We start from the raw sequence: 11,754 nt of genomic DNA on the forward strand, positions 1-11,754 counted from the left end.
AAGGCTAAAAAAACACTAGCACTGTAAAACCAGGGGCCGGAGTTTAAGTTTGTAAAGACAATGCTGGATAAGGCTAAAAAAACACTAGCACTGTAAAACCAAGGGCTGGGGTTCAAGTGTCTAAGAGGGAGCTTCACACACATATACACTTAGATTAGGTTAGAGTAGAAATTCTATCTTATATCCAAACAAAAAAAAAAAACCAAACTTTCCAAAAAGGACAACACAACTATAAGCCTACCATAAATTTGTAGGCTACCAAATACAGACATATTGAACATTCTTCTACTGTTAAACTAGAGCATAAACTCTATTGTGTAATCAAATTAATTTCAGATGTACCACTATCACTCCATTTCAAATGTCAACAGTCTTATGATTCAGCGGCCTAAGCTTGGGTTTTAATCCCCCATCCCCAATTGTTATAAAAGAGAGAGAGAGCAGAGGGTTACATGCTTATAAAAGAATTCTCATTTCTAAGATCCTTCCTTTCCAACTTGGTTGATTACATTAAAATATCCAATATTGTAAGTAAAAATATAATGTATTTCAAATAAAAAGTACAACTTTTTAAAATTAGCCTAGTTAAATATAGGCTCAAATAAAACAAATGAGATAAGTAAATTGATTTTTTAAATACAACAAATGATAAATTAGAAAAATTATGAAAATTGACTTTTCAAAGTGGACAAAACATAATCAATGGAGTAATAAATTGTAAAAGGGAGGGGTGAATTGTGTGACACTTCACTTTCCCATTGTCACTTTTTGGTTATAAATTTACACCTCCAATTTAAAAATGGAAAGAAAGTTGTCATTTTCATCTTATTAATTTTGGAACCTCATTTCATCCCAAACAATACATTAGTAGATAACAAACCAACGTACGTTTTTGTTTCTCTTAGTGGTCAGAAACTTGGTGCAACGGCCCTCACAAGTTGTGCCAAACATAAACTTTTCAAACTACAAACACTTTCTCATTTTTTTTTATTGGTCAGAACATTTCTTGTATGACCCTTTTCTTCCATTCTCTCAATCTTCTTTAACTACACAATCAAAGTTGATTTAATCTCTTTCTTTCATTTTTTTTTTTTTCTATCCAGATAGTCTTATACTTTATTGGGTTTTCAAGAAAAAGAATTGAGGATGTGACTTTTTTACTTTACATGCCAAAGTAAAAAGAGATCATGGATTTGTTGGTGGCTGCGGCAACTACTGCAACTGGGTACATAGCTGAATTTTGGCAGAGCCTGTTTCCAAAGGACCAAGAAGCTTCCTTACAAGCCACTGGAGAGGCCAGTACTAGTGATGTTCAAGGAACAAAGAATGAAGTTGGTGTTCTTGGTAGTAGAAGCAGGCAGCTTAGAAGTAAGTCTTGTGGGCATTTTGTTAAGCCAGTGAATTTTTCAGAAAGTAGTATGGCAGCTCAGCGGTATAGGGAGAGTGCTAGAATGGAAGAGTATGTGCACAATTCAATACATTCAATAACCACACTGGCCATTAGACCATTGTTGGTGACCGATGGGAACCAAGTAATCTGCAGAGATAGCAGTAGTTTCAAGGACATGCAAATTGTGAGTAAAATGAAGCGAAGTATGGGAAAGCCACAGCGGTCTAAAAGATTGAGCTGTTGCCAAACAAGGGCATCTTCTAGTGGTGGTGATGGTGGAGAATTTCATTCTCAAGGTTGTGATCTTTATTCTGGTTTTGATGACATTGCTTTAATGGATTGCTTTCATGTCTTTTTTATCTTTCATGTTATATTCCTTGAATGTGTTTGGCAAGGCTAAATGTGATAAGAACTTGTTCTAGAAAGAAATTTCATCTTTAATTGAATGTATGGCTATAGCTGATTTTACTTGATTCTTTTGGAATAGAAAGTTTATAAGGTAATCAACTTGTAGGATACGTAGGCACATGCCTTTCTTGAATTCTTAGCCACTCTTTTGATAAAATCAATTATATCTAAACATTTTAATACACTAGTTCAAGAAATTAGATTTTTGCCCAGAAAACTAGAACAATCTGGACAGTGAAACTGTTACAGGGATATAGTTGCTGTAAGGAGCGATTTTTGGTGTTAAATATAGGTGTACTAACTATATCTAACTATATATAAATAGTTGCTGCTAGTTTGTATTGGTCCTGTACAGGTTTAGAGGCTCATTCTGCTTGTTTGTACATTGTTATGCTTTTAAATGAAATTTTCTCATAAATTTTAAATAAATAAAAAGTTGTAGTTGATTAAATCATCATAATGAAAGTTTAGTACGATCATGAGATTAATCTAATTTTGGTGGACAGGGAAGCCACACACAGAAATTAAAATGATGAAGGAAATTGTTTTTGGAGACCTACTACTTTTTACAAAAGGCAATGTTTACATTCATCTAAAATCTTGATTCCAAAGTTCTTTGCTTGATACATGATTATATCTTTTCCTTCTGTTTTTGTTCTTAAATCTTTTAACTGAAAATCAGGTTCACCCATTGGAATGCTTCTTTTCTTTCTTGGTATCAATATTGGACTAATGTCTACCATAGTTGCTAAGAAAAGAGAAGTGGACAACTTGAATGCTGTATTGAAGCAGGCTAAGAACTTGGTTCAAGATTTACATGAGGGGCTCAAGATTAATGATTTGTTTAATGTTAAAGAGCTCAGTAATAAGGATTTTGAATCCTGTGGGGCAAATGGATTTTCTTTCCTCAATCATACACCGAATGCATCTCTTACTGAACGAGAATTAGATAAATCTAAAAAATATGATGAGAGCGAGGCAGATGACTCTGAGGCAATAAGTAAAATTGAGGCAGAGCTTGAAGCTGAACTAGAGAGGTTGGAATTAAACATGAAGACATATAGCCTAGATAGAATATCAAACTATGTTGAGGTAATTTTGCCCCTGAATCTAATAAAATTTGAATGCATACTTTTTGTTTTAATAAAGACAGGCTATGGTCATCTCATAGTTATGTGGTTTTGTTACATGCATCGGAATGCTGATTTATAAAACTTATTAACTTTCTGATTAACCTCTCTCTATAATTTTTTTTTTCTCCAACACAGTTTATATTGAAAATGAAAGATTTGAGTCATTATTAATTTTGAAATGAGTATATAATTAGTCTGTCTGACTTCTCTTCACACTACAGTACCATGGAGAATTTAAAGTGTCTTCAATTCTGTGCTGCTTATGTAGGTCTTCTGTGCCATACATCTTCTCTTTAGTTTCTTTACAATTCTATGAATGAAATAAGATTGTCTTAGATTCCATCATTTTCTCTAAAGATAATTATTGGATTAGGTGATAGTGTTTTGTCATCACCTTATTTGAATTAAAGATAATTCATGCATTTAGTGTTAGCGTTCCGGTCATCACCTCTATCAGCACCATCACCGTAATATATGTTGCTTCTCTGTCTTGCTTAAATGTAAAAATCTGTTTGTACACAAATCCAAAACACTGTATTTGACAAGACAACTGTGAAACTGAATTGAGTCGTGCTGCTTGTGCATGTCTGCTGTAAGATATAGGCAACACATTATTGCAAATTATGCAACAAGTCACAGGCTTTGATAGTAACCTCAAGATAACCTCAAAAGTCGCTTTTAGTAAAGCAGACTCAAGATTATATCTTCCATCATTTGCCGCTCTCTTTTTGATGGAAAGCGTGGCATTCTTACTTCAATACTGTTATCAGTCCTAAGCAATTATTAGCTTTGCTTCTTGTGATGGAAAAAGTCTGGGTGCATGTCGTTTTTTTTTTTTTTTTTTAATAAAACTTAACAAAGCCTTATCACAACCATGTGCCTTGGCTACATAGAACCTGTTTTATTTTAACCATTCCATATTATCCATGGCAATATGGCTTATGGCCACATTTCTTTTGATAATCAATTGACCGTTGTGTTATTTCCTACTACGCAATCCATTCTTGGTGCAAATTTTAACAACTGCTGCTGTTACTTTGATAGGTTTTGGTTCATATGATCACACCCTTAGCAAGAATTATCATTTATCATTCCACCACTTAAAATTATAAACATTAAACACTGCCCCATATGTGTTACATTTATATGTCATAATATTATTACTCAACATCTGTCCACTTGAGATTAAATTTCTATTTCCTATATAAACAACAAGCCTTTACTTTTATCTTCTGTATTATAACAGTTCTGGAATTTTTTTTCTTTTCTTTTTTGAAGCTGGATCCTGACTTTGTAGTTGACGTTGTTCAAGAAGATCTGCCACCCCTCAAGCTCTCTAGGCCACCTGATGGTTTATCTGACTCAGACTGTGATGTAGATGGGACCTCCACCTCCACCGATTACACTCATACAGCAAACTGTGGAGTGTCACCTAGGGAGTTGAGCATACGTCTCCATGAGGTAATTCATTTGCGGCTTGAAGCACGCATCATGGAACTCGAGACTGCACTTGAAGACACACAGATGAGGTTGCATGCCATGGAATCAGAACATATTATCTCTCAAAATAACTTGTATGTGGAGAAAAGATCTTCAACCCAAGAAAGCCCAACATTTATGGATGAAGACAATGTGGATGGACCTTTCATCGTAAATACGTCAGGGGAAGCTCTAGATTTATATATTGAGGCTTATGAAGAATTTACCAAGATGACTATAACAGATGAAGGGGCTCCACCAGAAACAACATATAACAGTAATGAGAAAGAATTGAATCCTTTTCGCAAAAATATGTTTAAGGGTCATGATGATGATGGTGCAGCTAATGAGTCCAGTTCACAATGTGATATCATTGAAGAGAAATGGTCAAGGAATTTAGATTATGACAATACAGGAAAGAGCGAAGATGTTGATGAAGACGATCATGAGATGGGAAAGCTATTGATAAAGCAGATTGTGGAGAAGACCAGGCAAGGTTCTTTTATGGTTTTAAATGCTCAAAGAATGCTGAAATCAATGAATAAGCAATAAATTTCATGATGCTAGGTTGAAAAACAACAATCACGACAACCAAGCTTTAGTTTCAAATTTTTTGAAAAGCTATAATTTTCAACAAACTAATCAAGATCGACACATGTTTTTTTAGGCATTCTATTCTATCATTACCTTCTTAATTGACATGTGATATTTTTACTATTTCTACTAAAGTTTGTTTAGGTCTGTAGGATGAAAGAGGGAAAAAATACATGTACAGTTAAATTATGGATATCAATTAAATTATTTTTTCCTCAATACATATTTAGAAATTGATCTGACAGTTCGAAGAATGCATGCAAAAAGGAGAAAGAACTTTTGATTTTCCAACTTAGAATGTTCTATATCTTCAGTTACAAAATATAATCTTTATATTATCTGATTCTTTCGTGTGAAAAGGGTGGTGGTGATGTTCTGAACAGTGAAATCATGGTTTTCCAATGGCACTCAGGTTGATACCAGGTATAATAGGGATTGGCAATTTGCTGTTAAATTCCTTTTTCTTCCTGGATACAATTCCAGAAGAGCTGCTTCCATGTAAGATCTATCCACCTTCAAAAAGAAATGCACTGAGAACCTGACCATAGCTTGACAGATATCTTCAATGACAGTATTCATATCCCAAAGACGTGGAGAATCGAAGGATGTGAAGAACCTTCAACTAATTTGCAAACTCCTAGTCAGTTTCAAGGAAGAATTTGTGAATGTCAAGAGCTTGAGGCCAAGTTCAAGACTTCTATGATGTAGCCGTTGCTTCCCTTTACCTCAAGGGTAAAACTTAGGTGCAAATCCTTAAGTGTTATACCTTAAGCTCTCTAATTAAATTCAACTGTGTGGTCGCATTGATCCCTAATGACATCATTTGTGCTGCATTAGCCGACGTAGCCATCATTGAATTTAATTGGGAAATGGTTGAAAACCTAACTTACTGTACCTAAGTTTTGCCCTACATCAACAACAGTTTCTGCTGCCTAATAGTATTCTCTATTGTATCACTAGCACACTTCTAACACCAGTTGTAGAGGAGCTGACAAAGGAGTCATCAGCTGAAAAGAGAGGAGGGGCAGGGAGAATGAGGCACACTTGATTAGAGTTAGAATGATATCTGGCCACTATTACCAACCTTACAGCCTGGAGGTTATAGAAAGTATGAAGTCATCGAATGATAGCCCAGATTTGTGCTAGCAACAAATCATCAGCAGAGGCAAGCTAGCATGTAATTTTAATGTCTAGCAACCATAGAGTCTAATGGCCTATTATCTCAATAGAGTCCTAGCAAACAAAAGGTGATATACCCTACCCTTTTATGTTCAATTTAAAATAACACAACATATCCCCATGTTACTAGGAAAGCTACCAGGCACTTTTTATCTATTTATAGTTCTTGACCCTAAACAAAAATAGAACAAACCAAGTTGAAATAATGGTTTCTGCAAACCTTTTCTCATTGAGCCAGCTCCTGCATTTAAGGGAAGGGAAGGTAGACCAAAGAAATGAGTATTGGGGACAACAAGATAGAGAGGTAGTGACAACCTTATTTGTCATTTAATTTGAAACAGCGCGCACTTTACAATGGAAAGACTTTCCTGCGCCTTAAATAAAATAGGAAAGAGAAGTACAAAAGCCCACAGGTACCCCCAGTAATAACCAGAACCCAATTGAATGCAGATGGATAGTCAAATATTGAATCTGCAAAGTTCATTCCAAATACTGCTGTTACAGAAGCAGATATTGTAGCCAGAAAGGTTGCCGCCGTAAGAAGCAACTGAAACTGTATCAGCTGGTTCTGAACATTGCCCTATTCAAGTAAACAGTGTAAAGCTAGAACTTTAGTATAAACGTTTTGAAATTTAAAATAAATGGAGGAAAAGGCAACATAAAATTTGGAAGTCTTAAATCATGCCTCACCAATTTAATATTGATCAAATCTTCAGTATCATCAATGTATTCTTTGAGCTGCATCACCAATAAAAGAAATAAAGCTTTTGATATCAGTGCCTGCAAGTGCAGTGGCAATCTTCGGGCACTATTTGGAGGACCCTATTCCCATAACTGAATGAGACTCAAACCTATTAAATTTTAATCAATAAAGGTTATTTTTGGCTTTGGCCTGAATAATAAGCATTTTATACCCAGGCTGCTACATTGAAGATATGTGACTGGAGACATAGCAAAGCCAGTCATAAGAACATAAGGTGATAGAAGTACCTCAGTCATTTTCAAAAAGTGGCCTATTTATTTAAATCACAATTTTTTTATTTTGTAAACATAAAATAAAAATGAAAGTCCAAATATATGGTTTACAGGAAATCACTAACCGATGACAATTTGCTAAGAGTATTGTCGCTGACAATGAAGTACGCCTCAAGCAACATTTCCAGTTGTTCAATGTTTTCCCCAGCATCTGATGAACTCATTAGGCTTCCATGTTTGCTCAAACTCACAATACTGCTAAAAGCCCTTTGCAATTTCTGGGATCCACTGGTGGATGACTCCACAGGTGAAACAGGAGCAGACTTTGAAACCTCTCGGGCCCCACCTGAGGTATGTGTTTGTATACAAACATCACTTAGACCAGCCTCTGACCTTTGCTTCTTCTCAGTCAGGTACATTTCAGCCATGTCACCATCATCATCCATGAGATGTTCTATTTCATCTCGGACCTGGAAATTAAAGTTACATAGAGCACGAGAAGCATAGAGTTATCCAAATAAGGCTAAATTTAAAATATTTACCTTCTGAACTCTCTGTGTCAAGGCAAGGAGGTGGCCTTTGAGTCTACGTACGCGTTCTAGATTGAGGGTGCTAACAGATGTTGTTAATTCATCTAGCACAGGATACATCTCCATTTCCAGTTCATATACCTATCAAATCCAGAAACTCCTTAATGTGAGGGGTTTAACAATAACATTTTATGCTTTAATTTATGAGGCAGCCCTTCCAAGTTCCCAATAATAATTCGTACTCACATAACACTCAAAAATGTAGATTACATGACACTTCAAACATAATTTATTTTATCTATTCTTCCTCATTTAATACCTTCTAATAGAACCCTGGTTTTACCAAGCCCACTAATCTTACAACAATGCACACAAAATACTAAGCTTCAGACATTGGTAGCAATCCTGTCCATATATTGCCCATACAAGACTTTTTGCCCCCTTTTCTAATCTAAGTTTTCATGTTACCAATGAGTTCTAGCTCAACTGGCACCTCCTCCCCTTGCAAGTGCTATGTGGAGGGTGAGGTCAAGGGTGGGTTTAAGACCCATAGGAGTGTGTGTAACTCACCTATAAAAAAAATAAAATAAAATAAAAAAAGTTCTCATGTTAAGAAATATGGATATGACTGACAAGAGGTTAATGGAGGGAATGGATCTAGATGGAACTTGATGGTCAAGAAGAATCCATGTAGGCTCTAAGCAATTGAGATTTCAGATTTTTTGAGTTGAGTAAATAACAAAATGTGAAAAGAAGATTTTAAAGAAATGTGGAAAAATGAAATAGATAGCTGTCATATCAAATCAGGGCATTCTCTCCCACATGCATGAGATACAAAGTTGTAGAATCACAAGGTTGGCAAATATAAGTTCAACATGAAGTTTTCGAGTACTAAACGAATAAGCAAGCAAAATTATTGTGTATGCAGACCCTCATCACATACCTGTTGAGTTTCAAAAGACTATGCTGAGAAAGGATGCATTACGCTAGGTTGCATACAAACTTCTAGCTAATATTTCATACAGGTGCTTGCTATTTACAACCTTAAGAGAGATGAAGCCCTTGTGCTCAGGGTTCTCAGTGTGTCAAACCAACCATATCAACTAAGAGGGAGCCGAGACTGAACACAGCAAAAGCCCATTCCAAGACCAAGTTTGAAATGAAGCGGGACAGATTGGTTCCACTCTCTTCAGGTAGTATAACAGACTATCAGATGGAATGGAAAAGATATATACAAGCCAACCCAACCTTGTGACTCATTTGTGGTCCAAAATAATGTGGCCACTAGCACATTAATCGATTTTGAGGAATCACCCAGGTAAGTCAAAACTGGGGCTTTACCAAGGATGTCCATAATTGTTTAGTAAGTAGCATCAGGGCTTTACCAAGTACAAGAATTCCATCTCCATATTTTGTGAGCAAATAATATATTCAATTAGGTCTATTTTCAATGAAGACCCATAAATGTGGTGGTGTATTGCATACCTGAGCATCAAGAGACATGCATATTAGCTCCAAAGCCAGTTCCAGTGCCCTAAATTCGAAAGGCAGATCCTCTGAATCAAATCAGTACACATGGTAAGAAATTTATGCAGCATTTTAACTTTTTAAATTTGAAGAGTACAAAAACCACCTTAGCATAGCATCAGCACCCACTTTCAGCAAGAACTTAAAATTGGGCTACTGAAGGTTGAAGCAAGTATGCATTTCAGATTTGTAAAAAATTTAACTTTGTATGTTTTTCTTACCAGCTTGATATTTTTTTATCTGAAGGCGCTTGCACAATTCTAACTTGTACTTCACAACAGATCCATCCAAGGAATTCATCAGGATAACCTCATCAGCTGTGATTATACACCGGATCTGTTCAAGACTGACCACAATTGCCTTCTCCCGTCCTAATATTGTAGAAGGATAAATGAACAGAGGATCCAAAAGTCGGAGATCTCTGGCAGGCAAAGAACAATGTCTCATTATAGTGGCCTTGTCAAGCTCCAAAGTCTTTGAATTGCCATTTTTATCAATTTTTATCCAAGATCGACTCCCGTGACCTCTCTTCTTCAGGCCTGCTGTAACACTAGACCCTCTACTCCTATTCCCAGTTGAATGATATCTCTCACTACTATGAGCAGATGCAGATTCAGGAAGATTAGGAGGACCATAAAGAGGCTGTGATTCTTCCATCGGATTTTACTTTCTCCTTCTTTGTTTCAAAATCAATTATTTTTCTCTAGGGATTCCGTATCAGAAACAAATCAGATTGTATCCAAATGCCAGTGTGTCACAACCACAATCTTGCTCGTGCAAGCTGGTAATTGAGCGTATACACAATCAAAGCCATTGGTATTTATACCATTCATCTTCTTTCTACATTTCTGAAGTAAAAGCTGAAAAGTAGAAGTGTTCTAGAAGAAACTCAAATCAATTAATCAATTCAAGATCATATTTCCATCAGCAGGCCCAAAGTAGGGAAAAATGAAGTATTCAAATGGAAGTCAAAGCCCTTAAAACCATCTCTTTGATAAGTACCAACATGTGTATTACATTTAGAAGGAGAAGAAAGAGAAAACTTCAAGATGTAGTTTTTTTCAGTTCTAAGACATTAGAAATTAGACCAGCACTCAACAAAGCATGTTAAAACTATCGAATCTAAATTGTGTTTACTTTTTCAAACCAATAGTAGTAGCCAATATTGCTTACCATAAGAAAAAAGAAACAACAAGCGCAAACAATATGCATACTTTAATGCAATTCACTAATGAAAACTAATTTGCCTAAAAGCTTGCCCCAGTAATTCCATCCCAGATGAAAACTAACTCAAACAAGTTTGATTTTCAATCTTAAATTAAAAATTCAACACCCAAAGCCCAAAAAGTTTCATTATTAAAAATTGGTTCTGGTTAACAGATGCCCTAAGTTAATGAACCATTTTAGGATAGCTTCCTAAAATGGTTCACTACAAAATCCTTAAAAGTTAACACCATAAATCCCAAAAGTTTCTTTTTTTTTTTAGCCATTGTCCATAAATTTCCCTGTAGCAATTGTCTCCACCATCCATAACAATTTTGCAGATATGCATACAGTGAACTAACAGTCTAACAGAAACAGTTTGATTTTCAATCTTAAATTAGAAATTCAACACCCAAAACCCATAAAGTTTCAATCTTTATGAGCCACTTGTCCATAAATTTCCCTATAGTAATTGTCTCCACCATTAATCAACAAATGTGCAGAGATGCAAACAGTGAACCCAAAACCCCAACTAATGAGTAAAAAACCAATTTTCACATAAACTAAAGCATGAAATGATAACCCAAATGCCCTTTTTTTTTTTTTCTATGGCTATCGAGCAATCACAGAAACCCCATCAGATGAAAATCAAAGAAACCCAGGTGCAGAAATGGAAGAAGAATAACAAAATAAAGACACCCTTTTGAGGTTGTCAGTGTCAGAGTTGACAGACAATATAGGAAAGCTTGGATAGCTGAAAGTGAAGAAGTTCACAGGAATAGTTACCATAAGTGGAATATGTGGCCTTGAGGATCTTCAATTGCAGAAAGCTGATCAAACCTTTGCTTTTTGAAATGGTTTTGGAATTTTAGTTTTAGTTTTAAATTAAACTAAATCAAGGTGGATGGATTCTTTGTAAACCCATTCAGTCATCATAAATTTAAGTCGGACCCCACTGTTTCATTTACCCCAAAGAATTTATCACTTATTTTTCAAAAATTAAAAAAAATATATTTTTACATATATTATTAAACCATAATTTAGAAAATATAATAAATTTAATAAACTCAATAGTTTGAAAAGTAACAAATTATTGTCAGAAGAAGGAAAAGTAACAAATTAAACTCAAATTTAAAATTATAATAAATTAATCCTCAACCAATATCAAGGGCCAAACACAAGTTGTTTAATTTATTTTATATTTTTATTACTCTTCAAAGCTCAATCTTTTTCTTTTTCTTTTTTACTTTTAAAATTATAGAATTCAATTTGTTATTCCCTTAAATTATGGGGTTTAGATTGTAATATTCTTCTAAGATTAAAAAAAAAAAAATGT

The 11,754-nt window shown here is 35.0% G+C and overlaps 2 protein-coding genes across 3 annotated transcripts; one reads left to right on the plus strand and one right to left on the minus strand.

The window, feature by feature from the left end:
* Positions 1–1,007: 1,007 nt before the first annotated feature.
* On the plus strand, positions 1,008–6,306 carry LOC142629750 (uncharacterized). The gene is made up of 3 exons (XM_075803786.1): positions 1,008–1,686; positions 2,481–2,890; positions 4,210–6,306. Exons 1-3 carry the CDS (start codon positions 1,188–1,190, stop codon positions 4,960–4,962), a joined length of 1,662 nt encoding a protein of 553 aa, XP_075659901.1. The 5' UTR covers positions 1,008–1,187; the 3' UTR covers positions 4,963–6,306.
* Positions 6,307–6,449: 143 nt separating this feature from the next.
* On the minus strand, positions 6,450–11,350 carry LOC142629751 (magnesium transporter MRS2-5). Of its 2 annotated transcripts, none has more exons than XM_075803787.1 (7): positions 11,205–11,350; positions 9,437–10,093; positions 9,174–9,244; positions 7,701–7,829; positions 7,284–7,628; positions 6,874–6,921; positions 6,450–6,763 (listed from the first exon to the last, which is right to left on the minus strand). In XM_075803787.1, exons 2-7 carry the CDS (start codon positions 9,870–9,872, stop codon positions 6,533–6,535), a joined length of 1,260 nt encoding a protein of 419 aa, XP_075659902.1. In that variant the 5' UTR covers positions 9,873–10,093; positions 11,205–11,350; the 3' UTR covers positions 6,450–6,532. The 2 variants fall into 2 exon arrangements, with proteins under 2 accessions (XP_075659902.1, XP_075659904.1); XM_075803789.1 differs by having other exon boundaries at positions 9,437–10,075; positions 11,205–11,347.
* Between the last annotated feature and the right edge of the window lie 404 nt (positions 11,351–11,754).

The sequence above is a fragment of the Castanea sativa genome, chromosome 3 (assembly GCF_040712315.1).
Source record: "Castanea sativa cultivar Marrone di Chiusa Pesio chromosome 3, ASM4071231v1".
Classification (NCBI taxonomy): Eukaryota; Viridiplantae; Streptophyta; class Magnoliopsida; order Fagales; family Fagaceae; genus Castanea; species Castanea sativa.